This window comes from Ranitomeya imitator, unplaced genomic scaffold, assembly GCF_032444005.1.
Source record: "Ranitomeya imitator isolate aRanImi1 unplaced genomic scaffold, aRanImi1.pri SCAFFOLD_450, whole genome shotgun sequence".
In the NCBI taxonomy this organism is placed as follows: Eukaryota; Metazoa; Chordata; class Amphibia; order Anura; family Dendrobatidae; genus Ranitomeya; species Ranitomeya imitator.
The window spans coordinates 15,594-43,529 of record NW_027194050.1 but is presented as its reverse complement, the minus strand read 5'-3'; the positions used below and the strand labels follow the sequence as shown (position 1 = coordinate 43,529).

Sequence of the window (27,936 nt, the reverse complement as noted above, 5' to 3'; positions counted from 1 at the left end):
TGTATGTATGTATGTATGTATGTATGTATGTATGTATGTATGTATGTATGTCAAGCATTGCATTGCATTCAATAGGCAATCAATCAATCAATCAGGCAATCAATTTTCAGTCTTTCCTGGTTGCTGCCACAGGTGTGTTAAGATGTAGGCCTGAATTAGGCCTTTCTTACAGTGTAGCAAATATACTGTGCCATCTACAGAATTAGGCCCCTGCCTGCTGTCAGCACTTGGTATTTAAATTGAAGCATCCAATGAGTAGTTCTGCCATACATACCACATTTGTGACCACCGATCATGAATTCTTTTGGAAGACATTGTTTACCTCTTGTGGACCACCGACTTTGAAATGCGGTGTATGATAGGTATTTGAAAAAAAGGAAAACTGGTGTCTGTGCTGATCTCGAATCTGCTAGTCTTGTGTCTTGTAGATACACCTGTGTGAGGAGTATTCTAATGCTTTTGACCAACCAGGTGCGCTGCCTGCAGTCGATAGAATCTTAGCACGGAACCTTCACCTGCAGTCACAATGGGGATGGTGGGTGTGTCAAAGTGGGCAGAGTTATGCAGATTCAAAACGCGTTGGGCGCAGCTTCAACGAGCACACACAGACACACACAGCCAAACAACCGACCAAAACCCAAGCACACCCGAACTGTCATTGAGAATGCATCCAGAGTTTCTGAAAATGTCTTCCTTGCGGCAATCTTTGGCTAGGTCTCCACAATGGGTGTCGGTTGTAGGCCTGGGTGCGTCTGAAATGGCCAACCATTTCAGGCCATCGCTTCTCGGCCTCCTATGGCTAAGATCAAGTGTAGTATCTGTTCTTATCAGTTTAATATCTGATACGTCCCCCATGTGGGGACCATATATTAAATGGCTTTTTGGAACAGGGAGCTGGAAATGGAGCTTGCTCTGTCCACTCCACGCATTGACCCGCTATTGCAGTCTCTCCGGGAACAGTGCACTCCTTCTCTGATCCGGTTTCTAAAAACAGATTGAATGGAAATTAATCAGCACAGTAAGTTGTCTTGGAACCCTAGATGGGAATTTATTTCAGGGTTGTTAAGGAAGCACATTTCACATGCCGCTGGCTGCCAAATGTAGCATGCTGCTCGATTTCACTTGCCTAATTGCAACATTTTGTGTGCCTTGCTTTCACCTCTGTATGTATGTATGTATGTATGTATGTATGTATGTATGTATGTATGTATGTCAAGCATTGCATTGCATTCAATAGGCAATCAATCAATCAATCAGGCAATCAATTTTCAGTCTTTCCTGGTTGCTGCCACAGGTGTGTTAAGATGTAGGCCTGAATTAGGCCTTTCTTACAGTGTAGCAAATATACTGTGCCATCTACAGAATTAGGCCCCTGCCTGCTGTCAGCACTTGGTATTTAAATTGAAGCATCCAATGAGTAGTTCTGCCATACATACCACATTTGTGACCACCGATCATGAATTCTTTTGGAAGACATTGTTTACCTCTTGTGGACCACCGACTTTGAAATGCGGTGTATGATAGGTATTTGAAAAAAAGGAAAACTGGTGTCTGTGCTGATCTCGAATCTGCTAGTCTTGTGTCTTGTAGATACACCTGTGTGAGGAGTATTCTAATGCTTTTGACCAACCAGGTGCGCTGCCTGCAGTCGATAGAATCTTAGCACGGAACCTTCACCTGCAGTCACAATGGGGATGGTGGGTGTGTCAAAGTGGGCAGAGTTATGCAGATTCAAAACGCGTTGGGCGCAGCTTCAACGAGCACACACAGACACACACAGCCAAACAACCGACCAAAACCCAAGCACACCCGAACTGTCATTGAGAATGCATCCAGAGTTTCTGAAAATGTCTTCCTTGCGGCAATCTTTGGCTAGGTCTCCACAATGGGTGTCGGTTGTAGGCCTGGGTGCGTCTGAAATGGCCAACCATTTCAGGCCATCGCTTCTCGGCCTCCTATGGCTAAGATCAAGTGTAGTATCTGTTCTTATCAGTTTAATATCTGATACGTCCCCCATGTGGGGACCATATATTAAATGGCTTTTTGGAACAGGGAGCTGGAAATGGAGCTTGCTCTGTCCACTCCACGCATTGACCCGCTATTGCAGTCTCTCCGGGAACAGTGCACTCCTTCTCTGATCCGGTTTCTAAAAACAGATTGAATGGAAATTAATCAGCACAGTAAGTTGTCTTGGAACCCTAGATGGGAATTTATTTCAGGGTTGTTAAGGAAGCACATTTCACATGCCGCTGGCTGCCAAATGTAGCATGCTGCTCGATTTCACTTGCCTAATTGCAACATTTTGTGTGCCTTGCTTTCACCTCTGTATGTATGTATGTATGTATGTATGTATGTATGTATGTATGTATGTATGTATGTCAAGCATTGCATTGCATTCAATAGGCAATCAATCAATCAATCAGGCAATCAATTTTCAGTCTTTCCTGGTTGCTGCCACAGGTGTGTTAAGATGTAGGCCTGAATTAGGCCTTTCTTACAGTGTAGCAAATATACTGTGCCATCTACAGAATTAGGCCCCTGCCTGCTGTCAGCACTTGGTATTTAAATTGAAGCATCCAATGAGTAGTTCTGCCATACATACCACATTTGTGACCACCGATCATGAATTCTTTTGGAAGACATTGTTTACCTCTTGTGGACCACCGACTTTGAAATGCGGTGTATGATAGGTATTTGAAAAAAAGGAAAACTGGTGTCTGTGCTGATCTCGAATCTGCTAGTCTTGTGTCTTGTAGATACACCTGTGTGAGGAGTATTCTAATGCTTTTGACCAACCAGGTGCGCTGCCTGCAGTCGATAGAATCTTAGCACGGAACCTTCACCTGCAGTCACAATGGGGATGGTGGGTGTGTCAAAGTGGGCAGAGTTATGCAGATTCAAAACGCGTTGGGCGCAGCTTCAACGAGCACACACAGACACACACAGCCAAACAACCGACCAAAACCCAAGCACACCCGAACTGTCATTGAGAATGCATCCAGAGTTTCTGAAAATGTCTTCCTTGCGGCAATCTTTGGCTAGGTCTCCACAATGGGTGTCGGTTGTAGGCCTGGGTGCGTCTGAAATGGCCAACCATTTCAGGCCATCGCTTCTCGGCCTTTTGGCTAAGATCAAGTGCAGTGGCTTAATTGTTGCTGTACTTGGTCTGGCCTAAGGTGCCCAGGGTACCCGGCTCCTTGGCCTGGGGGGATCGCTGCATTTGACAGTGTGGCTTCACCCCCCTGCTGCTATTGGGGAGTCGGATTAGTCCCTGGGCAACGAGAGGCGATCACCCTTGCCACTACATCTGTAGTGGGCAACTGTTCCAACACATAGCTGTTGGGGCAACATTGGAGATATGGAGTTCTGGAGGAAGAGGAGCTGCTTGCGGTTCTTTCGAAAGCCAGGCATGGAGGACGTCTTGTTGGATGAAAAGCGGATTATGGACTTTTTTGTGGATTTTGGAGCAATCTGGAAAGAAGATATTTTGTGTATGCAAGAAGCAAGATATAGAAGGAGCTTTGACGTGACTTTAAAATCAGAAGGTAAATGTTTGGATTTTTTTAAGTGGTGGAATGGAGAAAACTTTGGAGATATTGGTCTGATGGTATCATGTATGGGAAAACCAAGAAGTGTTGTTGTATGTATGGATGACCCTTTTGTAGACACTGAAGAGGTGTTGAGTTATTTGAAGACAAAGTATGTGGAGGCAAAGTTTCAGAAAATTTTTTTGAATACTATTGGTGTATGGAATGGAAAAAGACGTTTTTTGGTATGGACAAAGGAAGATGAGGAGTTGTTGGTAGGAAAAATTATGATAAACGGGAAGTTTGGGTTTTGTTATGTGGAAAGAGAGAAAACTTTAGCAGTGAATTTTGAACTTTTTGAGAAGATGGAAGGAGTTTTGGAAAAGAAAGAAGATGAAGAAATCGAGAGAAGGGAATGTATGGAGGAGCTTAAGGAGAGATTTATAATGGATAAAGATGAAGACAAAGTTAGAAAGGTTGAAAGTGCGGAGAAAAGAGTTAATAAAAAATGGAAACGGAAGATAATTCAAAAGGAGAAAAGGGAGACTGTGTGTAAAGAGAAGGAAAAGACAATGGGAAAAATAGAGTTTCAGGGTGAGGAAGATTTTTTTGAGTATTGGGAGGAGGGAGTTAAAAAGGAAAAAAAAGAGACTGGGAGTAAAGAGAAGGGAAAGGAAAAAGGGAAAAAAATGGTGATGATTCAGGAAGATATAATATTTGACTATAGAGACATTTGGTTACCTGAGGAGTACAAATAGGATAGTTTGTTTTTGTTTATAAAGATATTCTATAGGGATATTGTGTTCTGTATTATGTATATGATGTGATTTGTATTTTATTTTTAACAGAAGTGGTTTCAAAATGATGATGTCGAACTCATGTTTAAGTCGTTTAATACGATTAATTTTATTTTTGAGCTTTGATACTGATGAAACCGTATCTGTTCTTATCAGTTTAATATCTGATACGTCCCCCATGTGGGGACCATATATTAAATGGCTTTTTGGAACAGGGAGCTGGAAATGGAGCTTGCTCTGTCCACTCCACGCATTGACCCGCTATTGCAGTCTCTCCGGGAACAGTGCACTCCTTCTCTGATCCGGTTTCTAAAAACAGATTGAATGGAAATTAATCAGCACAGTAAGTTGTCTTGGAACCCTAGATGGGAATTTATTTCAGGGTTGTTAAGGAAGCACATTTCACATGCCGCTGGCTGCCAAATGTAGCATGCTGCTCGATTTCACTTGCCTAATTGCAACATTTTGTGTGCCTTGCTTTCACCTCTGTATGTATGTATGTATGTATGTATGTATGTATGTATGTATGTATGTCAAGCATTGCATTGCATTCAATAGGCAATCAATCAATCAATCAGGCAATCAATTTTCAGTCTTTCCTGGTTGCTGCCACAGGTGTGTTAAGATGTAGGCCTGAATTAGGCCTTTCTTACAGTGTAGCAAATATACTGTGCCATCTACAGAATTAGGCCCCTGCCTGCTGTCAGCACTTGGTATTTAAATTGAAGCATCCAATGAGTAGTTCTGCCATACATACCACATTTGTGACCACCGATCATGAATTCTTTTGGAAGACATTGTTTACCTCTTGTGGACCACCGACTTTGAAATGCGGTGTATGATAGGTATTTGAAAAAAAGGAAAACTGGTGTCTGTGCTGATCTCGAATCTGCTAGTCTTGTGTCTTGTAGATACACCTGTGTGAGGAGTATTCTAATGCTTTTGACCAACCAGGTGCGCTGCCTGCAGTCGATAGAATCTTAGCACGGAACCTTCACCTGCAGTCACAATGGGGATGGTGGGTGTGTCAAAGTGGGCAGAGTTATGCAGATTCAAAACGCGTTGGGCGCAGCTTCAACGAGCACACACAGACACACACAGCCAAACAACCGACCAAAACCCAAGCACACCCGAACTGTCATTGAGAATGCATCCAGAGTTTCTGAAAATGTCTTCCTTGCGGCAATCTTTGGCTAGGTCTCCACAATGGGTGTCGGTTGTAGGCCTGGGTGCGTCTGAAATGGCCAACCATTTCAGGCCATCGCTTCTCGGCCTCCTATGGCTAAGATCAAGTGTAGTATCTGTTCTTATCAGTTTAATATCTGATACGTCCCCCATGTGGGGACCATATATTAAATGGCTTTTTGGAACAGGGAGCTGGAAATGGAGCTTGCTCTGTCCACTCCACGCATTGACCCGCTATTGCAGTCTCTCCGGGAACAGTGCACTCCTTCTCTGATCCGGTTTCTAAAAACAGATTGAATGGAAATTAATCAGCACAGTAAGTTGTCTTGGAACCCTAGATGGGAATTTATTTCAGGGTTGTTAAGGAAGCACATTTCACATGCCGCTGGCTGCCAAATGTAGCATGCTGCTCGATTTCACTTGCCTAATTGCAACATTTTGTGTGCCTTGCTTTCACCTCTGTATGTATGTATGTATGTATGTATGTATGTATGTATGTATGTATGTATGTCAAGCATTGCATTGCATTCAATAGGCAATCAATCAATCAATCAGGCAATCAATTTTCAGTCTTTCCTGGTTGCTGCCACAGGTGTGTTAAGATGTAGGCCTGAATTAGGCCTTTCTTACAGTGTAGCAAATATACTGTGCCATCTACAGAATTAGGCCCCTGCCTGCTGTCAGCACTTGGTATTTAAATTGAAGCATCCAATGAGTAGTTCTGCCATACATACCACATTTGTGACCACCGATCATGAATTCTTTTGGAAGACATTGTTTACCTCTTGTGGACCACCGACTTTGAAATGCGGTGTATGATAGGTATTTGAAAAAAAGGAAAACTGGTGTCTGTGCTGATCTCGAATCTGCTAGTCTTGTGTCTTGTAGATACACCTGTGTGAGGAGTATTCTAATGCTTTTGACCAACCAGGTGCGCTGCCTGCAGTCGATAGAATCTTAGCACGGAACCTTCACCTGCAGTCACAATGGGGATGGTGGGTGTGTCAAAGTGGGCAGAGTTATGCAGATTCAAAACGCGTTGGGCGCAGCTTCAACGAGCACACACAGACACACACAGCCAAACAACCGACCAAAACCCAAGCACACCCGAACTGTCATTGAGAATGCATCCAGAGTTTCTGAAAATGTCTTCCTTGCGGCAATCTTTGGCTAGGTCTCCACAATGGGTGTCGGTTGTAGGCCTGGGTGCGTCTGAAATGGCCAACCATTTCAGGCCATCGCTTCTCGGCCTCCTATGGCTAAGATCAAGTGTAGTATCTGTTCTTATCAGTTTAATATCTGATACGTCCCCCATGTGGGGACCATATATTAAATGGCTTTTTGGAACAGGGAGCTGGAAATGGAGCTTGCTCTGTCCACTCCACGCATTGACCCGCTATTGCAGTCTCTCCGGGAACAGTGCACTCCTTCTCTGATCCGGTTTCTAAAAACAGATTGAATGGAAATTAATCAGCACAGTAAGTTGTCTTGGAACCCTAGATGGGAATTTATTTCAGGGTTGTTAAGGAAGCACATTTCACATGCCGCTGGCTGCCAAATGTAGCATGCTGCTCGATTTCACTTGCCTAATTGCAACATTTTGTGTGCCTTGCTTTCACCTCTGTATGTATGTATGTATGTATGTATGTATGTATGTATGTATGTATGTATGTCAAGCATTGCATTGCATTCAATAGGCAATCAATCAATCAATCAGGCAATCAATTTTCAGTCTTTCCTGGTTGCTGCCACAGGTGTGTTAAGATGTAGGCCTGAATTAGGCCTTTCTTACAGTGTAGCAAATATACTGTGCCATCTACAGAATTAGGCCCCTGCCTGCTGTCAGCACTTGGTATTTAAATTGAAGCATCCAATGAGTAGTTCTGCCATACATACCACATTTGTGACCACCGATCATGAATTCTTTTGGAAGACATTGTTTACCTCTTGTGGACCACCGACTTTGAAATGCGGTGTATGATAGGTATTTGAAAAAAAGGAAAACTGGTGTCTGTGCTGATCTCGAATCTGCTAGTCTTGTGTCTTGTAGATACACCTGTGTGAGGAGTATTCTAATGCTTTTGACCAACCAGGTGCGCTGCCTGCAGTCGATAGAATCTTAGCACGGAACCTTCACCTGCAGTCACAATGGGGATGGTGGGTGTGTCAAAGTGGGCAGAGTTATGCAGATTCAAAACGCGTTGGGCGCAGCTTCAACGAGCACACACAGACACACACAGCCAAACAACCGACCAAAACCCAAGCACACCCGAACTGTCATTGAGAATGCATCCAGAGTTTCTGAAAATGTCTTCCTTGCGGCAATCTTTGGCTAGGTCTCCACAATGGGTGTCGGTTGTAGGCCTGGGTGCGTCTGAAATGGCCAACCATTTCAGGCCATCGCTTCTCGGCCTTTTGGCTAAGATCAAGTGCAGTGGCTTAATGGTTGCTGTACTTGGTCTGGCCTAAGGTGCTCAGGGTACCCGGCTTCTTGGCCTGGGGGGATCGCTGCATTTGACAGTGTGGCTTCACCCCCCTGCTGCTATTGGGGAGTCGGATTAGTCCCTGGGCAACGAGAGGCGATCACCCTTGCCACTACATCTGTAGTGGGCAACTGTTCCAACACATAGCTGTTGGGGCAACATTGGAGATATGGAGTTTTGGAGGAAGAGGAGCTGCTTGCGGTTCTTTCGAAAGCCAGGCATGGAGGACGTTTTGTTGGATGAAAAGCGGATTATGGATTTTTTTGTGGATTTTGGAGCAATCTGGAAAGAAGATATTTTGTGTATGCAAGAAGCAAGATACAGAAGGAGCTTTGACGTGACTTTAAAGTCAGAAGGTAAATGTTTGGATTTCTTTAAGTGGTGGAATGGAGAAAACTTTGGAGATATTGGTCTGATGGTATCATGTATGGGAAAACCAAGAAGTGTTGTTGTATGTATGGATGACCCTTTTGTAGACACTGAAGAGGTGTTGAGTTATTTGAAGACAAATTATGTGGAGGCAAAGTTTGAGAAAATTTTTTTGAATACTATTGGTGTATGGAATGGGAAAAGACGTTTTTTGGTATGGACAAAGGAAGATGAAGAGTTGTTGGTAGGAAAAATTATGATAAACGGGAAGTTTGGGTTTTGTTATGTGGAAAGAGAGAAAACTTTTCCAGTGAATTTTGAACATTTGGAAAGAGTTTTTGAAGAAATGAAGAGAAGGGAATGTATGGAGGAGCTTAAGGAGAGATTTATAATGGATAAAGATGAAGACAAAGTTAGAAAGGTTGAAAGTGCGGAGAAAAGAGTTAATAAAAAATGGAAACGGAAGATAATTCAAAAGGAGAAAAGGGAGACTGTGTGTAAAGAGAAGGAAAAGACATTGGGAAAAATAGAGTTTCAGGGAGAGGAAGTTTTTTTTGAGTATTGGGAGGAGGGAGTTCAAAAAGAAAAAAAAGAGACTGGGAGTAAAGAGAAGGGGAAGGAAAAAGGGAAAAAATGGTGATTCAGGAAGATATAATATTGGACTATAGAGAGATTTTGTTACATAAGGAGTACAAATAGGATAGTTTGTTTTTGTTTATAAAGATACTCTATAGGAATATTGGGTTTTGTATTATGTATATGATGTGATTTGTATTTTATTTTTAACAGAAGTGGTTTCAAAATGATGATGTCGAACTCATGTTTAAGTCGTTTAATACGATTAATTTTATTTTTGAGCTTTGATACTGATGAAACCGTATCTGTTCTTATCAGTTTAATATCTGATACGTCCCCCATGTGGGGACCATATATTAAATGGCTTTTTGGAACAGGGAGCTGGAAATGGAGCTTGCTCTGTCCACTCCACGCATTGACCCGCTATTGCAGTCTCTCCGGGAACAGTGCACTCCTTCTCTGATCCGGTTTCTAAAAACAGATTGAATGGAAATTAATCAGCACAGTAAGTTGTCTTGGAACCCTAGATGGGAATTTATTTCAGGGTTGTTAAGGAAGCACATTTCACATGCCGCTGGCTGCCAAATGTAGCATGCTGCTCGATTTCACTTGCCTAATTGCAACATTTTGTGTGCCTTGCTTTCACCTCTGTATGTATGTATGTATGTATGTATGTATGTATGTATGTATGTATGTATGTATGTATGTATGTCAAGCATTGCATTGCATTCAATAGGCAATCAATCAATCAATCAGGCAATCAATTTTCAGTCTTTCCTGGTTGCTGCCACAGGTGTGTTAAGATGTAGGCCTGAATTAGGCCTTTCTTACAGTGTAGCAAATATACTGTGCCATCTACAGAATTAGGCCCCTGCCTGCTGTCAGCACTTGGTATTTAAATTGAAGCATCCAATGAGTAGTTCTGCCATACATACCACATTTGTGACCACCGATCATGAATTCTTTTGGAAGACATTGTTTACCTCTTGTGGACCACCGACTTTGAAATGCGGTGTATGATAGGTATTTGAAAAAAAGGAAAACTGGTGTCTGTGCTGATCTCGAATCTGCTAGTCTTGTGTCTTGTAGATACACCTGTGTGAGGAGTATTCTAATGCTTTTGACCAACCAGGTGCGCTGCCTGCAGTCGATAGAATCTTAGCACGGAACCTTCACCTGCAGTCACAATGGGGATGGTGGGTGTGTCAAAGTGGGCAGAGTTATGCAGATTCAAAACGCGTTGGGCGCAGCTTCAACGAGCACACACAGACACACACAGCCAAACAACCGACCAAAACCCAAGCACACCCGAACTGTCATTGAGAATGCATCCAGAGTTTCTGAAAATGTCTTCCTTGCGGCAATCTTTGGCTAGGTCTCCACAATGGGTGTCGGTTGTAGGCCTGGGTGCGTCTGAAATGGCCAACCATTTCAGGCCATCGCTTCTCGGCCTCCTATGGCTAAGATCAAGTGTAGTATCTGTTCTTATCAGTTTAATATCTGATACGTCCCCCATGTGGGGACCATATATTAAATGGCTTTTTGGAACAGGGAGCTGGAAATGGAGCTTGCTCTGTCCACTCCACGCATTGACCCGCTATTGCAGTCTCTCCGGGAACAGTGCACTCCTTCTCTGATCCGGTTTCTAAAAACAGATTGAATGGAAATTAATCAGCACAGTAAGTTGTCTTGGAACCCTAGATGGGAATTTATTTCAGGGTTGTTAAGGAAGCACATTTCACATGCCGCTGGCTGCCAAATGTAGCATGCTGCTCGATTTCACTTGCCTAATTGCAACATTTTGTGTGCCTTGCTTTCACCTCTGTATGTATGTATGTATGTATGTATGTATGTATGTATGTATGTATGTATGTATGTATGTCAAGCATTGCATTGCATTCAATAGGCAATCAATCAATCAATCAGGCAATCAATTTTCAGTCTTTCCTGGTTGCTGCCACAGGTGTGTTAAGATGTAGGCCTGAATTAGGCCTTTCTTACAGTGTAGCAAATATACTGTGCCATCTACAGAATTAGGCCCCTGCCTGCTGTCAGCACTTGGTATTTAAATTGAAGCATCCAATGAGTAGTTCTGCCATACATACCACATTTGTGACCACCGATCATGAATTCTTTTGGAAGACATTGTTTACCTCTTGTGGACCACCGACTTTGAAATGCGGTGTATGATAGGTATTTGAAAAAAAGGAAAACTGGTGTCTGTGCTGATCTCGAATCTGCTAGTCTTGTGTCTTGTAGATACACCTGTGTGAGGAGTATTCTAATGCTTTTGACCAACCAGGTGCGCTGCCTGCAGTCGATAGAATCTTAGCACGGAACCTTCACCTGCAGTCACAATGGGGATGGTGGGTGTGTCAAAGTGGGCAGAGTTATGCAGATTCAAAACGCGTTGGGCGCAGCTTCAACGAGCACACACAGACACACACAGCCAAACAACCGACCAAAACCCAAGCACACCCGAACTGTCATTGAGAATGCATCCAGAGTTTCTGAAAATGTCTTCCTTGCGGCAATCTTTGGCTAGGTCTCCACAATGGGTGTCGGTTGTAGGCCTGGGTGCGTCTGAAATGGCCAACCATTTCAGGCCATCGCTTCTCGGCCTCCTATGGCTAAGATCAAGTGTAGTATCTGTTCTTATCAGTTTAATATCTGATACGTCCCCCATGTGGGGACCATATATTAAATGGCTTTTTGGAACAGGGAGCTGGAAATGGAGCTTGCTCTGTCCACTCCACGCATTGACCCGCTATTGCAGTCTCTCCGGGAACAGTGCACTCCTTCTCTGATCCGGTTTCTAAAAACAGATTGAATGGAAATTAATCAGCACAGTAAGTTGTCTTGGAACCCTAGATGGGAATTTATTTCAGGGTTGTTAAGGAAGCACATTTCACATGCCGCTGGCTGCCAAATGTAGCATGCTGCTCGATTTCACTTGCCTAATTGCAACATTTTGTGTGCCTTGCTTTCACCTCTGTATGTATGTATGTATGTATGTATGTATGTATGTATGTATGTATGTATGTCAAGCATTGCATTGCATTCAATAGGCAATCAATCAATCAATCAGGCAATCAATTTTCAGTCTTTCCTGGTTGCTGCCACAGGTGTGTTAAGATGTAGGCCTGAATTAGGCCTTTCTTACAGTGTAGCAAATATACTGTGCCATCTACAGAATTAGGCCCCTGCCTGCTGTCAGCACTTGGTATTTAAATTGAAGCATCCAATGAGTAGTTCTGCCATACATACCACATTTGTGACCACCGATCATGAATTCTTTTGGAAGACATTGTTTACCTCTTGTGGACCACCGACTTTGAAATGCGGTGTATGATAGGTATTTGAAAAAAAGGAAAACTGGTGTCTGTGCTGATCTCGAATCTGCTAGTCTTGTGTCTTGTAGATACACCTGTGTGAGGAGTATTCTAATGCTTTTGACCAACCAGGTGCGCTGCCTGCAGTCGATAGAATCTTAGCACGGAACCTTCACCTGCAGTCACAATGGGGATGGTGGGTGTGTCAAAGTGGGCAGAGTTATGCAGATTCAAAACGCGTTGGGCGCAGCTTCAACGAGCACACACAGACACACACAGCCAAACAACCGACCAAAACCCAAGCACACCCGAACTGTCATTGAGAATGCATCCAGAGTTTCTGAAAATGTCTTCCTTGCGGCAATCTTTGGCTAGGTCTCCACAATGGGTGTCGGTTGTAGGCCTGGGTGCGTCTGAAATGGCCAACCATTTCAGGCCATCGCTTCTCGGCCTTTTGGCTAAGATCAAGTGCAGTGGCTTAATTGTTGCTGTACTTGGTCTGGTCTAAGGTGTCTGGGGTACCCGGTTCGTCGGCCTTGGGGGATCGTCCTCACTTAACGGTGGGGACTTCACCCCCTTGCTGCTATAGGCGTCCGGCTTAGCCCCCAGACAACGAGGAGTGATCGCGTCTTGTTTTCAGGGCGACCTGAATAATAAGGGCGTTCCTTTTGCTGAGCGTTAAATCGCTTAGTGGGCAGAGTACGTTCTTGGGGTACCCCCTTCTCGGTCTTGGGACGGGTCTTGCCTTTGGTGGGATTCTGCCCCTTGTTACTATAGGGAAGGGGCTTAGTCCCTGAGGGCCGAAAATGCCATTCTCTTTTGGATTTGCGGTGGGGGAGACTCCTCTGCGACAATCCATTAGAATCGAGGTGGATGAATGCCAGCGTCATGAAAAGAACCTGCACTATATTGTGAATGAGGTTCTTTTCGGGTTCTTCCTCCTAGAGAGAAATAAAATCCTGTGTCTGTACGACCAGGAGTTCCGTGGCCGATATACCATCTCGTTTACGGCCAAATCATGCTGTGATAACATCCATGCAGCATTGTTGGTTGCGGACAAGGACAGTAACATTCTGAATGGACTAAGGTTCGACTTTCTGTATGGCGAAGAAGAAGTACCATTGGTGCTCTTCATGTACAGTCCATTTGTCTCCGAGGGCGATATCGAAACCTTTTTGAGGCGTTACTGCAAGTCAGTGCGCTTCTCACATGAGATCCTCAACTCCCAACGCTTCTGGAATGGGAAGAGGAAATATCTTGTGAAATTCCATACGGAACGTGGTAACATTGGGGGCTTATGCCATCCGCCTGCCAATTTCGCAATTGGTAGTGTCAGGGGCTTCCTACGCTACCCAGGAATGCCCTTGCGCTGCCGAAATTGCCAAGAATATGGGCATACTCGAGAAAGTTGCGCAAACGCTCATGTAGTCCTCTGTAATAAATGCGGTAAGAGTGGGCACACCTCCGCCATGTGTGACTCTGATATCGTATGCAATCTCTGTGGGAAGGCCGGTCACGCCTTCAGAAATTGTCCGAGCAAAAGGACAAGAGCTGATGGTCCGTCTAAGTCAGGCCAACTGACTATCAAAAATGTCACCGAAGGGAGTATGGCGATACCTGCCCCTGGACCTGGGTTGGCGCACGCTGACGGGCCCGGACCAGGCCCTTCTGTAGTCCCGCCGGAAAATTTGCCGGTGGATTCTCGGAGGGATGGTCGTAGGGGCTCCTTAAATCCTCCTGGGGATTCCCTAAATATAGAATTGATCGATGTAGTGGCTCTAGATGTCACAGTCGCCCAGAGTCAAAAGGAGATAAGGCCCTCGTTCAGCATGAATGCACCCCCGGCATTGTGCGGAGCCGAGGAGTCCTTTAGTACCCCGATGGAAAAGGAAAATCCCAGTTTCACCCTACCGTTATCGGGAAGCTCGGGTAAAGGCAAGCAGGGTACAAATCCTAAACGATCAGTCAGTGTGGAAAACCGGAGGGGAACCTCTAGGGCGCGAAATAAAAAAGATCCTGATAAGACCTCATCGGGTCGTAAGCCATGTACCAGGAGTCGCAGTAACTCCTTGACCAGATCGAGAGCAGAGGATGACCAGAGGGATGACATCATAGACCAGACCTCCATGACGACAGCAGACCAGACCTCCATGATGACAGCAGGTGTAAATGAACCAGAGGATATGGACTCCACACAGCATCTGAAAAGACAGAGAGATGAGGTGAAACAGCCTAAGGTTCAGAGGAAATTTGGATGTCGAAGTACTGGGGAGGAGCCAAGAGAGGATGTCGCCTTTCTTCCTGCCTCAGATCCAAGTAACATTCAACAAATCCTGACCCCTGGAGAGATGGAGGAGAGGCCGGAAATCGGTTTTTTTCCTACACTAAGCTCTGATTCCTCTTAAATGTCTGCTCCTATAAAGATTGCCTCACTAAATGTGAGGTCCCTAAAGAGCCCTATACGCAGGGCTGCTTTATTCTCTTATTTAGAGACACTTGACTTTGATCTATTTTTCTTACAAGAATGTGGCATACAGTGCAGTCTAAATTACAAGGACATAAAAGAAGATTGGACACTGGGCACTTCTGTGTGGTCTGGTGCCAATGACTGCCGAGCTGCCGGAATTGGACTCCTCTGCCGTGGACATTCTATCATCATTCAGTCCGTGACTGAGATTATGCCGGGTAGAGCTATCTTAGTCCATCTTAATTTCAAAGGACTTCCTTTGCGTATATTGAATGTATATGCCCCTCCTGGAAAGCAAGAGAGAGCTGAATTATTTGATATCTTGCCTTTATTTTGTGTTGGGTCAACCCCCCTGTTGGTTGGAGGAGACTTCAATTGCACGCGGGAGGGGGAATGTCGACAGGGTGGTGATGTGAACCGTAAGGACCGTACCACCTATCTATTAAAAAGTCTGATTGATGATTTTAAGTTGCAAGATTGTTGGAAGGTGCTCATGCCGGCGGACCCGGGGGTTACATGGTCCAATGGTAGAGTTTCTTCTAGGATTGATTTTATATTTGCTTCAATTGGTTTTAAGGCCCATAAATGCTCTCTTTTATCTAATTTATTTTCAGATCATAAGGTTTTATCTGTGGAGCTGGAGCTGGAGGGGGAACAAAAAATCTCAAAGGGATCATGGAGATTAAATACAACTCTCCTAGAAGACCCTGAGATTCAGGAAAGGTTTGTACACGTGTACCAACACTGGCAATCCAAAAGAGACCCCAGAGCCTCTATGCTAGGGTGGTGGGAGAGGATAAAACCTAAAATTAAATTTTTCTTTATTAAGGAAGGAAAAAATAAAGCTAAACAGAAAAAGCAGTGGTTCTATGTTTTAAATATGAGATTACAGGTACTTTTTAAACTAAAAGATGTTGGAGTTGATGTAGATGATGATATTGCAAATTTGAAGTCTGAAATAAAAAGTACCCTGGATGAGAAAGGAAAACAAATAATTTTTAACTCCCATGTACAGCATCTGGAGGAAGGAGAAAAATGTTCCCGTTTCTTCTTCAAAAAGGTAATGGGGAGGAGGGACGCAATTTTAAATCTGGAGGGTGAAACTAATACTGTGAGAATGTTAGATAAAGCTTTTTATTTTTATCAACATCTTTTTAATACCAAAGTGATAGATCCTTCCTTTTTAGATTATGCTATTAATTCCCTTGATTTTAAGTTGGATTTTTTAGACCAAAGTATTTTATCCAGTGATCTCACCAGGGAGGAACTTTTACGGGGCTTCAAAAGCTTCTCCAATGGGAAAGCTCCCGGTGAGGATGGTTTACCAATTGAGTTTTATCTGATTTTTTGGGGGATTTTAAAGGAGGATTTGTTTTTATTGTTCAAAGAAGCTTTTAATACCAAGGAATTACCCCCTTCTTGGAGGAGAGGTTTGGTGTCTCTAATATACAAAAAAGGAGACAGGAGCCAACTTAAAAATTGGCGGCCTATTACACTTTTAAATATTGATTATAAAATTTTAGCCAAACTCATTGCACTCCGTTTAAAACCTTTTATTTCAAAATTAATTCACCCTAACCAAGTGTGTGGAGTCCCCGGTAGAACGATAGCTGAGCCACTTAATATAATTAGAGATACTATATGGTATTTTAAAGAGAGAGGTCAAGGTCTTGCCATTTTATCTTTGGACTTCGAAAAAGCCTTTGACAGGGTATCACACGATTTCCTTTTTATGGTTCTTAAAAAAATGGCGTTTCCAGAGAAAATTTTAACCCGCATCATGCTTTTATACAATTCCTGTTTTAGTCAAATCTCTATAAATGGGTTTTTAACAAAGGGAGTTCCTCTGCTGTCTGGGGTAAAACAGGGGTGTCCTCTGTCTCCACTACTCTTTATCTGTGCGATGGAACCACTGCTAACTTTATTAAGAAAAGATAAAGTAATTAAAGGGGTACCTATTCCTGGAGGAAGGGGTATGCAGGTTAAAGTCCTAAGTTACATGGATGATGTCACCATATTATGCCCAGATTACACATCCCTCAGAAGGGTATTGAGAAATACTCAATTCTTCTGTGAAGCCTCTGGTTTTAAACTAAATGTAGACAAAAGTGATTGTTTTAATGTGGGTAGATGGGACTCTTCTTTGACCCCTGGGATAGTGATTCAAACGAATCAGATAAAAATTTTAGGTATTGTTTTTAACCATGCCAATGAAGGTACCCCTAATTGGGACTCTGCTATAGACAAATTAGAAAAAAAGATCTCTCTCTGGAAATTAAGGAACCTCAGTATGGAAGGGAAAATTTTAATTATCAAGGCTGTTTTAATTCCCATTATGTTGTATGTTGCAATGGTTTTTCCCCCTTCCAATCTACAGATTAAAAAAGTAACTAGAATTGTTTTTATGTTTTTATGGGGTTCCAAAATGGAAAAATTAAAAAGAGTTTTGATGTATAAAGACAAAATTAATGGGGGTAAAGATGTTCCCAATTTTTTTACTTTCTTTTATATAAAATATTTCTGTTTCTGTTTTAAAGTTTTTAAATCTGATGGCATTTTTAGTTATTTTTTAAAATATGCAGCAGGAATGATTTTTAAAAGATGGTTCCGTTTACCTTTGGATTCTCCTGTGCTCCTATGTCCTCCTAAACAGTATGTGATACTTGAGAAAACGGTCAGGCAGTTAGGTCTCCAGGAGTTGGAACCTGACATATTGGGAGATCAGAGGAAAGTATCAATGGCTTGTAGGCATTCGGAGGATACAATTCCTGTCTCCAATTTTTCACAGGCAAGGTCCAAGACGGTGTGGCGAAATGTGTACGGGAAATTCCTAGCAAATGTGCACAAGGACCTTGCCTGGGCAATTGTCCACCAGTGCCTCCCTACTCGTGAGTTCCAACATAGGCGAGGGCTGGTGGCAAGGGCCAAATGTCCAAGAGTAACATGCTGCGAGAACGAGTCTGTACTGCATCTCATGTGGAACTGTCCATTTGCACAGGAGGTATGGAGAAAGGTAGGGCCACTATTAAAATGGGCATGTGGCCTGAGAGATTTTAACCATATTTATGTCTTGTACGGTCTTTTTAAGTGCCCAAATCTTAAACAATTCAGAGTGGCCTGGATAATTATTAATTGTTTTAAAAATGCCATGTGGAAAGTCAGAAATATTTTACTTTTTAAACGTGATTTTATTGATTCAGCTAATTGTATAAAAATTGCTCTAAGTGAAATGTATATCTATTATCTTAGAGATAAAAAACTGTATGGTGCAAAAGAAGCTGCTTCAATGTGGTGTATACAATTATGGAACACAATTGTTTGATTGTTTTTATATTTGTGTTTTTATATTTGTGTTTTGTTTTGTTTTTTTGCTGTATTTTAGGTGTATTATCCATTATAATGTTTCAAATGTTCCTTTTTATTTTTGTAATGTGTTATTTTTCTGAACAATAAAATTATGTTGAAACCTTATCTGTTCTTATCAGTTTAATATCTGATACGTCCCCCATGTGGGGACCATATATTAAATGGCTTTTTGGAACAGGGAGCTGGAAATGGAGCTTGCTCTGTCCACTCCACGCATTGACCCGCTATTGCAGTCTCTCCGGGAACAGTGCACTCCTTCTCTGATCCGGTTTCTAAAAACAGATTGAATGGAAATTAATCAGCACAGTAAGTTGTCTTGGAACCCTAGATGGGAATTTATTTCAGGGTTGTTAAGGAAGCACATTTCACATGCCGCTGGCTGCCAAATGTAGCATGCTGCTCGATTTCACTTGCCTAATTGCAACATTTTGTGTGCCTTGCTTTCACCTCTGTATGTATGTATGTATGTATGTATGTATGTATGTATGTATGTATGTCAAGCATTGCATTGCATTCAATAGGCAATCAATCAATCAATCAGGCAATCAATTTTCAGTCTTTCCTGGTTGCTGCCACAGGTGTGTTAAGATGTAGGCCTGAATTAGGCCTTTCTTACAGTGTAGCAAATATACTGTGCCATCTACAGAATTAGGCCCCTGCCTGCTGTCAGCACTTGGTATTTAAATTGAAGCATCCAATGAGTAGTTCTGCCATACATACCACATTTGTGACCACCGATCATGAATTCTTTTGGAAGACATTGTTTACCTCTTGTGGACCACCGACTTTGAAATGCGGTGTATGATAGGTATTTGAAAAAAAGGAAAACTGGTGTCTGTGCTGATCTCGAATCTGCTAGTCTTGTGTCTTGTAGATACACCTGTGTGAGGAGTATTCTAATGCTTTTGACCAACCAGGTGCGCTGCCTGCAGTCGATAGAATCTTAGCACGGAACCTTCACCTGCAGTCACAATGGGGATGGTGGGTGTGTCAAAGTGGGCAGAGTTATGCAGATTCAAAACGCGTTGGGCGCAGCTTCAACGAGCACACACAGACACACACAGCCAAACAACCGACCAAAACCCAAGCACACCCGAACTGTCATTGAGAATGCATCCAGAGTTTCTGAAAATGTCTTCCTTGCGGCAATCTTTGGCTAGGTCTCCACAATGGGTGTCGGTTGTAGGCCTGGGTGCGTCTGAAATGGCCAACCATTTCAGGCCATCGCTTCTCGGCCTCCTATGGCTAAGATCAAGTGTAGTATCTGTTCTTATCAGTTTAATATCTGATACGTCCCCCATGTGGGGACCATATATTAAATGGCTTTTTGGAACAGGGAGCTGGAAATGGAGCTTGCTCTGTCCACTCCACGCATTGACCCGCTATTGCAGTCTCTCCGGGAACAGTGCACTCCTTCTCTGATCCGGTTTCTAAAAACAGATTGAATGGAAATTAATCAGCACAGTAAGTTGTCTTGGAACCCTAGATGGGAATTTATTTCAGGGTTGTTAAGGAAGCACATTTCACATGCCGCTGGCTGCCAAATGTAGCATGCTGCTCGATTTCACTTGCCTAATTGCAACATTTTGTGTGCCTTGCTTTCACCTCTGTATGTATGTATGTATGTATGTATGTATGTATGTATGTATGTATGTATGTCAAGCATTGCATTGCATTCAATAGGCAATCAATCAATCAATCAGGCAATCAATTTTCAGTCTTTCCTGGTTGCTGCCACAGGTGTGTTAAGATGTAGGCCTGAATTAGGCCTTTCTTACAGTGTAGCAAATATACTGTGCCATCTACAGAATTAGGCCCCTGCCTGCTGTCAGCACTTGGTATTTAAATTGAAGCATCCAATGAGTAGTTCTGCCATACATACCACATTTGTGACCACCGATCATGAATTCTTTTGGAAGACATTGTTTACCTCTTGTGGACCACCGACTTTGAAATGCGGTGTATGATAGGTATTTGAAAAAAAGGAAAACTGGTGTCTGTGCTGATCTCGAATCTGCTAGTCTTGTGTCTTGTAGATACACCTGTGTGAGGAGTATTCTAATGCTTTTGACCAACCAGGTGCGCTGCCTGCAGTCGATAGAATCTTAGCACGGAACCTTCACCTGCAGTCACAATGGGGATGGTGGGTGTGTCAAAGTGGGCAGAGTTATGCAGATTCAAAACGCGTTGGGCGCAGCTTCAACGAGCACACACAGACACACACAGCCAAACAACCGACCAAAACCCAAGCACACCCGAACTGTCATTGAGAATGCATCCAGAGTTTCTGAAAATGTCTTCCTTGCGGCAATCTTTGGCTAGGTCTCCACAATGGGTGTCGGTTGTAGGCCTGGGTGCGTCTGAAATGGCCAACCATTTCAGGCCATCGCTTCTCGGCCTCCTATGGCTAAGATCAAGTGTAGTATCTGTTCTTATCAGTTTAATATCTGATACGTCCCCCATGTGGGGACCATATATTAAATGGCTTTTTGGAACAGGGAGCTGGAAATGGAGCTTGCTCTGTCCACTCCACGCATTGACCCGCTATTGCAGTCTCTCCGGGAACAGTGCACTCCTTCTCTGATCCGGTTTCTAAAAACAGATTGAATGGAAATTAATCAGCACAGTAAGTTGTCTTGGAACCCTAGATGGGAATTTATTTCAGGGTTGTTAAGGAAGCACATTTCACATGCCGCTGGCTGCCAAATGTAGCATGCTGCTCGATTTCACTTGCCTAATTGCAACATTTTGTGTGCCTTGCTTTCACCTCTGTATGTATGTATGTATGTATGTATGTATGTATGTATGTATGTATGTCAAGCATTGCATTGCATTCAATAGGCAATCAATCAATCAATCAGGCAATCAATTTTCAGTCTTTCCTGGTTGCTGCCACAGGTGTGTTAAGATGTAGGCCTGAATTAGGCCTTTCTTACAGTGTAGCAAATATACTGTGCCATCTACAGAATTAGGCCCCTGCCTGCTGTCAGCACTTGGTATTTAAATTGAAGCATCCAATGAGTAGTTCTGCCATACATACCACATTTGTGACCACCGATCATGAATTCTTTTGGAAGACATTGTTTACCTCTTGTGGACCACCGACTTTGAAATGCGGTGTATGATAGGTATTTGAAAAAAAGGAAAACTGGTGTCTGTGCTGATCTCGAATCTGCTAGTCTTGTGTCTTGTAGATACACCTGTGTGAGGAGTATTCTAATGCTTTTGACCAACCAGGTGCGCTGCCTGCAGTCGATAGAATCTTAGCACGGAACCTTCACCTGCAGTCACAATGGGGATGGTGGGTGTGTCAAAGTGGGCAGAGTTATGCAGATTCAAAACGCGTTGGGCGCAGCTTCAACGAGCACACACAGACACACACAGCCAAACAACCGACCAAAACCCAAGCACACCCGAACTGTCATTGAGAATGCATCCAGAGTTTCTGAAAATGTCTTCCTTGCGGCAATCTTTGGCTAGGTCTCCACAATGGGTGTCGGTTGTAGGCCTGGGTGCGTCTGAAATGGCCAACCATTTCAGGCCATCGCTTCTCGGCCTCCTATGGCTAAGATCAAGTGTAGTATCTGTTCTTATCAGTTTAATATCTGATACGTCCCCCATGTGGGGACCATATATTAAATGGCTTTTTGGAACAGGGAGCTGGAAATGGAGCTTGCTCTGTCCACTCCACGCATTGACCCGCTATTGCAGTCTCTCCGGGAACAGTGCACTCCTTCTCTGATCCGGTTTCTAAAAACAGATTGAATGGAAATTAATCAGCACAGTAAGTTGTCTTGGAACCCTAGATGGGAATTTATTTCAGGGTTGTTAAGGAAGCACATTTCACATGCCGCTGGCTGCCAAATGTAGCATGCTGCTCGATTTCACTTGCCTAATTGCAACATTTTGTGTGCCTTGCTTTCACCTCTGTATGTATGTATGTATGTATGTATGTATGTATGTATGTATGTATGTATGTCAAGCATTGCATTGCATTCAATAGGCAATCAATCAATCAATCAGGCAATCAATTTTCAGTCTTTCCTGGTTGCTGCCACAGGTGTGTTAAGATGTAGGCCTGAATTAGGCCTTTCTTACAGTGTAGCAAATATACTGTGCCATCTACAGAATTAGGCCCCTGCCTGCTGTCAGCACTTGGTATTTAAATTGAAGCATCCAATGAGTAGTTCTGCCATACATACCACATTTGTGACCACCGATCATGAATTCTTTTGGAAGACATTGTTTACCTCTTGTGGACCACCGACTTTGAAATGCGGTGTATGATAGGTATTTGAAAAAAAGGAAAACTGGTGTCTGTGCTGATCTCGAATCTGCTAGTCTTGTGTCTTGTAGATACACCTGTGTGAGGAGTATTCTAATGCTTTTGACCAACCAGGTGCGCTGCCTGCAGTCGATAGAATCTTAGCACGGAACCTTCACCTGCAGTCACAATGGGGATGGTGGGTGTGTCAAAGTGGGCAGAGTTATGCAGATTCAAAACGCGTTGGGCGCAGCTTCAACGAGCACACACAGACACACACAGCCAAACAACCGACCAAAACCCAAGCACACCCGAACTGTCATTGAGAATGCATCCAGAGTTTCTGAAAATGTCTTCCTTGCGGCAATCTTTGGCTAGGTCTCCACAATGGGTGTCGGTTGTAGGCCTGGGTGCGTCTGAAATGGCCAACCATTTCAGGCCATCGCTTCTCGGCCTTTTGGCTAAGATCAAGTGTAGGATTTTCTTGCATTTGGTCGAAGTCCTTTAGGTGCCTGGGGTACCCCGCCTCTCGGCCTTGGGTGCGGGTCCCACTCTTGTAGTGGGATCCAATCCCTTGTTGCTATAGGGAGGTGGGCTTAGTCCCTAGGCAACGAGTTGCGATCGCCCTAGCCAGGTAGTCTTTGGATTACTTGGTGCCCTTTCCTTGTTGCGGAACACCCCCGTTTGTTGCGGAACACCCCCGTTTTTTTTTTTTCCTTATAGCCATGGACCCAGATCCTGGTGATGTTCCAACCTATGCTCTTCTAAAGCATACGGTTAGGATTTATTTTGAGAAAGGTGGAGGAGATGGCCGTGGACTAAAATTCGTGGTTGGCAATGTCCTGGAGAAGGCTCTTTCAGTCCGGAAACACGAAATCCTGGCCATCCAGGACTATCCAAGACGTGGTATCTATGATGTGACTTTTACCGGAGAAGGTATCCATCAGCATGTTTGTAACCAGGTCATCTCCCCTGATGTGATTATCCAGAAAAACCCTGAACTTAAAGGGGTTAAATTTGCTATTCATGATTTAGAAGAGACCAGGCTCTTGATTGTTAAAATTTATTCACCCCATATGCAAGAAAGCGAAATCGGAAGATACCTGTTGGGTTTCTTCAAAAAAGTCAATTGTTTGGGGAAGATTTTGAATGAATGCGGCATTTGGACCTCCAAATGGAGATATGTTGTAACCTGTGTCAAAAATGCCTCAAAACCTGGAGGAGTAGATTTACCACCAGCTCGTTTTAAAATTGGCAAAACGAATGGCGACCTCTATTTTAATGGCATGCCGTCCTTCTGTAGAAAATGTAAACTATATGGGCATTCAAATTGTGACCCGACCTGTGCAAAATGTGGGAGCCAGGAACATAAAACCGAGCAATGCCAGACAGAAAATATGTGTACAAATTGTCTTGCAAAAGATCATTCTTTTTCATTTTGTCCTAACAGGAAAAACACAAAAGGAGCACAACCCGAGAAGGAACAGCCTCCGGCCCCCTGCCAACCCTCGGCTGGTTCTGCTGTCCCCGAGACAAAGGAGGATGAGGAGGAGTCGATGGACGAGTCGAATGAGGTACCTGGTACAGGTAAGGATGGCTACACTGAAGTGAGAAACGAGAAAGCGAGACGCAGGAGGGAACGGCAGAAGGAGAGCAGGCAGCAGAAAGAGGACCCCGCAGAGGGTACAGCTGCTTCTGCAAAAAGCCAACCCTTGTCTCTGCGATCTTCCGGGACGGCTCTAGGGCGCGGAAAATCGGACTCAAAAAGGCGGAAAGTCCAGGAGAAAACAGGTGGTGCATCAAGGGAAGTACCCCCACAGGAACCCCCTGATGGAGGTGGGAAACCCGAAGAGATGCCCATGGAGGAGCGGGCAACCCCACCCTCTTCAGAGATGGAGAGGGGGTCTGGGGTGGCTACCTCAGCCATTCCTGTAACTCCGGTCAGAGGACAGCCGGCACCCGAGCTCGATCTGACCCCTCCGATTGGTCCCCTGGAGGGGGGGCCGGTGGGAGATCAGGAGCAGGGATGGGGGTCGGCCTACCTGACAAGTAAGGTCTTATTTATGGAGAGTGAGCTCGTCCCGGAAAGTGTAATGCCATCCGAAGCCCTGTCTGATGGAGAGTCCTCCGAGATCTCTTCCCTCATGACCGTCGCCGACAAGACCGAACCCTCCGATGAGGACATATAAGCCAGCTGAGGTAAGAGTTTTTGAATTTCGTACATCTTATTTTCTCTTATGGCGGGGATCTCTGGAATATCCCTCAACGCTAGAGGGATTAAAACAAAACCCAGGAGGTTGGCGCTCTTTGACTTTTTGTACACTTTGTCGGCATCAGTTATCTTCTTACAGGAATGCAATATTCCACACTCTTTAAATTATAACAAGTATAAAACAGATTGGACACATGGACCCTCAGTGTGGTCAGGATCAAATGAATCCAGGTCAGCAGGGGTCGCCATTCTTTTTAAAGGTAATGTTTTTATTGACTCAGTTCAAGAGGTTTTACCAGGCAGGATTTTATTGGTTAAAGCTTTTATTAATGGTTTTAAATGGCAGTTTTTAAATTTTTATGGATCTACTGAGAAAAATGAAAGAGCAAAAATGTTAGAAATGTTACCCCTTTTTATTAATGATTCTGATCCTCTTATTTTAGCAGGTGATTTTAATTGTATTATGGGTGGGGAGAAAAGATTCTCCAATGCGGTAAGCAGAAACTACGATAAAACCTCTTTTATGCTCAGAAACGTTGTGCATGATTTTAAACTTATCGATTGTTTTAAGGAATGCAATATGAATCTCCCTGCTGAAGAGTGGGTAACCTGGAGCAATGTGAACTGTAGCTCCAGAATTGATTTTATTTTTTGTTCTAATTCCATACTGCCTTTTAAATGTGAGCTTTTAACCAATGTCTTTTCAGACCATAAACTTTTACTTTTTAATGTTAATTATGATGATTTTAAGAAAAAAGGTAAAGGTGCCTGGAAACTAAATGTCTCTCTCTTAGATGATCCAGAAATTTTAACCAGTTTTACGGAATTTTATACAAATTGCAAACAAACTAGAGATCCCCGTACCCCTATTAGTAGGTGGTGGGAAAAAATGAAGAAAAATATTAAAGATTTCTTTATTAAAGTTGGAGTACAAAAAGCTAAAGAAAAGAGAGAGATTTACAACCTCCTAAATACCCGACTGCAAACCCTCTACAAACTACGTGAGCATGACATTGATGTGGATAAAGATATTTGTAATCTCAAAATTGAAATATCAAGATGCTTGGAACAAAGAGGGAAGCAATTAATCTTTCACTCAAAAGTCAAGCATATAGAAGAGAATGAAACTTGTTCCCGTTATTTCTTTAAAAATATGGTCGGAAAAAGGGTATTTATTAATTCTTTGGAGGGAGAAAATGAAATAGAGGGAATTTTAAAAAAAGTCCACCTATTTTATGCTGACCTTTTTAATAAAAAAGTTATAGACAATAGTTTTATGGAAAGCTCTATGGAAGAAATCACAACTATTTTAGACCCAGTGTCACAAAACTTTTTGTTACAGGACCTGAGCAAGGAAGAGGTGGCTGAAACAGTGAAAAGTTTTAAACCAGGAAAAGTCCCCGGGCCAGACGGTATCCCCATAGAATTTTATTCCAGTTTTTATGAGCTTTTACAAGAAGATCTTTTAAATATTTTAAGTGAGGTTTTTAATACAAAAACTCTCCCCACCTCTTGGAAAAAGGGTGAGGTTTCCCTTATATATAAAAAAGGGGACAAAACAGACATAAAGAATTGGAGACCAATAACCCTTTTAAACTGTGACTATAAAATAATGGCCAAAATTTGTGCAAACAGACTCAAAAAAGTGGTGGGAAACATAATACATCCTAACCAGGTCTGTGGTATACCAGAGAGAAGCATATGGGAAAACCTAAATTTAATTAAAGACATAATTGATGACACTAAATCAAGGGGAGGTGGAATGGCGGTCTTATCCCTTGATTTCGAGAAAGCTTTTGATAGAGTATCTCACGAGTTCCTTTTTAATGTTTTAAATAAAATGGGTATACCAGAAGGTTTTTTAGAGTCACTTAAGGCATTTTATAAAGACTGCACAAGCAAAATTGTGATAAATGGTTTTAAAACTAAAGACGTTGTTTTAAAATCTGGGGTTAAGCAGGGTTGTCCCCTGTCCCCACTTTTATTTATTTGTGCTCTTGAACCCCTGCTATGTGCCCTGAGGAGGGATAAACAAATCCGGGGAATCCCACTGCCTGGTGGAGGGGGTCTGGAGGCTAAAGTCACAGGGTATATGGATGATGTAGCCATAATATGCAGGGATTCTCCTTCCATACAAAAAGCCTTAAGGCAGGTGGAGTTTTTCTGCTGTGGGTCTGGTTTTAAATTAAATTTTAATAAAAGTTCTATTTTTAAGGTTGGCAAGGTGGTTTTAACAGATATCCAAGTTCCTGAGAGGGACTCTGTTCAAGTTTTAGGTGTTATTTTTAATGAAGAAAATAAAGGCACTGAAAGCTGGAATATGGTGGCTCAGAAGGTAAACCAAAAGCTGTGTATGTGGAATTTGAGGAAAATGACTATGGAGGGGAAAATTTTAATTATTAAAATGGTCATATTGCCGCTTTTATTATATTTAAGCCTGGTCTTCCCCCCTCCAAACGGCATTTTTAACAAAATAATTAAAGCTTGTTTTACCTTTTATTGGAGTTCCAAGATGGAAAAACTAAAGAGAGAGCTGGTGGTAAAATCCAAAGGTAATGGTGGCAAAGACTTCCCAGATTTTAGAGCTTTTGTTTTAATCCGTTTCTTTGTCCTGTGTTTTAATTCCCTTTTTAAAAATACTTACTGGTCATATTTTATACGTTTTAACATTGGTTTTTTTATGAGACGCCTTGGGTGGTTTGAAACAGTTTTAAATTCCCCATATGCTTTTAACACACCCGAAAACTATAAAATCTTAGGTACCATTGTTAACACATATGACCTAAAGGGCATAAACACAGAGGCCCTAGGGGATAGCAAAAAGATCCTAAAGGGCCTCAAAGGAAAAGAACAAGTGACGCAGATTGAAAACTTTAATGATCCTAAGTGTTTAGAGATTTGGAAAAATGTTAATGCCTCGTATCTTTTTAATTCCCAGAAGGACCTGGCCTGGAGCTGTGTGCATGATTGTCTTCCATGCCGGGCATTCCAGCACCGAAGAGGACTCGTGAGATCCGCCAAGTGCCCAAGAGAGGACTGCCAAAGGGAAGAAACAGTGCTGCACATTCTTTGGACTTGTCAATTCACAAGACAAATATGGACAAAATTTTTCCCTTTACTCCAGAAAATAACTGATTTGAAAGACTTAAGTTTTGAGACTGTTTTGTTTGGATGCATGGAATGCCCCAACGCAACTAAGAAGATCATCGCATGGAAGACAATCAGCACCATCAAAGAAGCTCTATGGAAGGCCAGGAACATCCTTCTTTTTAAACATGATGTTTTATCTGTGAAAGACGTTTTATCATTGGCTTTTAGTGAGATGTATATTTATTTTTTATTGGACAAGAAAAAGAAT

The 27,936-nt window shown here is 42.9% G+C and overlaps 1 protein-coding gene and 12 non-coding genes across 13 annotated transcripts; all 13 read left to right on the top strand.

The window, feature by feature from the left end:
• Nucleotides 1-777: 777 nt before the first annotated feature.
• Nucleotides 778-970, top strand: LOC138654599 (U2 spliceosomal RNA). The gene has a single exon (XR_011316389.1). It is a non-coding gene; the product is annotated as a U2 spliceosomal RNA (small nuclear RNA).
• Nucleotides 971-1,939: 969 nt separating this feature from the next.
• LOC138654597 (U2 spliceosomal RNA) lies at nucleotides 1,940-2,132 on the top strand. Its single transcript, XR_011316386.1, has one exon. It is a non-coding gene; the product is annotated as a U2 spliceosomal RNA (small nuclear RNA).
• Nucleotides 2,133-4,433: 2,301 nt separating this feature from the next.
• On the top strand, nucleotides 4,434-4,619 carry LOC138654636 (U2 spliceosomal RNA). Its single transcript, XR_011316422.1, has one exon. It is a non-coding gene; the product is annotated as a U2 spliceosomal RNA (small nuclear RNA).
• A 965-nt stretch (nucleotides 4,620-5,584) lies between these two features.
• LOC138654596 (U2 spliceosomal RNA) lies at nucleotides 5,585-5,777 on the top strand. Its single transcript, XR_011316385.1, has one exon. It is a non-coding gene; the product is annotated as a U2 spliceosomal RNA (small nuclear RNA).
• Nucleotides 5,778-6,746: 969 nt separating this feature from the next.
• Nucleotides 6,747-6,939, top strand: LOC138654595 (U2 spliceosomal RNA). The gene has a single exon (XR_011316384.1). It is a non-coding gene; the product is annotated as a U2 spliceosomal RNA (small nuclear RNA).
• Nucleotides 6,940-9,208: 2,269 nt separating this feature from the next.
• Nucleotides 9,209-9,394, top strand: LOC138654635 (U2 spliceosomal RNA). The gene has a single exon (XR_011316421.1). It is a non-coding gene; the product is annotated as a U2 spliceosomal RNA (small nuclear RNA).
• A 981-nt stretch (nucleotides 9,395-10,375) lies between these two features.
• Nucleotides 10,376-10,568, top strand: LOC138654594 (U2 spliceosomal RNA). Its single transcript, XR_011316383.1, has one exon. It is a non-coding gene; the product is annotated as a U2 spliceosomal RNA (small nuclear RNA).
• Nucleotides 10,569-11,545: 977 nt separating this feature from the next.
• Nucleotides 11,546-11,738, top strand: LOC138654592 (U2 spliceosomal RNA). The gene has a single exon (XR_011316382.1). It is a non-coding gene; the product is annotated as a U2 spliceosomal RNA (small nuclear RNA).
• A 2,936-nt stretch (nucleotides 11,739-14,674) lies between these two features.
• LOC138654580 (uncharacterized) lies at nucleotides 14,675-24,559 on the top strand. The gene is made up of 3 exons (XM_069743476.1): nucleotides 14,675-15,796; nucleotides 15,953-16,046; nucleotides 23,090-24,559. Exons 1-3 carry the CDS (start codon nucleotides 14,675-14,677, stop codon nucleotides 24,553-24,555), a joined length of 2,682 nt encoding a protein of 893 aa, XP_069599577.1. The 3' UTR covers nucleotides 24,556-24,559.
• On the top strand, nucleotides 18,171-18,360 carry LOC138654583 (U2 spliceosomal RNA). Its single transcript, XR_011316375.1, has one exon. It is a non-coding gene; the product is annotated as a U2 spliceosomal RNA (small nuclear RNA).
• On the top strand, nucleotides 19,326-19,518 carry LOC138654591 (U2 spliceosomal RNA). Its single transcript, XR_011316381.1, has one exon. It is a non-coding gene; the product is annotated as a U2 spliceosomal RNA (small nuclear RNA).
• Nucleotides 20,488-20,680, top strand: LOC138654590 (U2 spliceosomal RNA). The gene has a single exon (XR_011316380.1). It is a non-coding gene; the product is annotated as a U2 spliceosomal RNA (small nuclear RNA).
• On the top strand, nucleotides 21,646-21,838 carry LOC138654589 (U2 spliceosomal RNA). The gene has a single exon (XR_011316379.1). It is a non-coding gene; the product is annotated as a U2 spliceosomal RNA (small nuclear RNA).
• Nucleotides 24,560-27,936: the final 3,377 nt, after the last annotated feature.

Bases quoted from the DNA above. Each gene is read 5' to 3' on its own strand.
- LOC138654580 (XM_069743476.1), top strand. From the start codon at position 14,675: ATGTCTGCTCCTATAAAGATTGCCTCACTAAATGTGAGGTCCCTAAAG. The intron at 15,797-15,952 runs GTAATGGGGAGG...CTTGATTTTAAG, and splicing joins CCCGTTTCTTCTTCAAAAAG to TTGGATTTTTTAGACCAAAG. The intron at 16,047-23,089 runs GTGAGGATGGTT...TTTTCCTTATAG, and splicing joins CTCCAATGGGAAAGCTCCCG to CCATGGACCCAGATCCTGGT.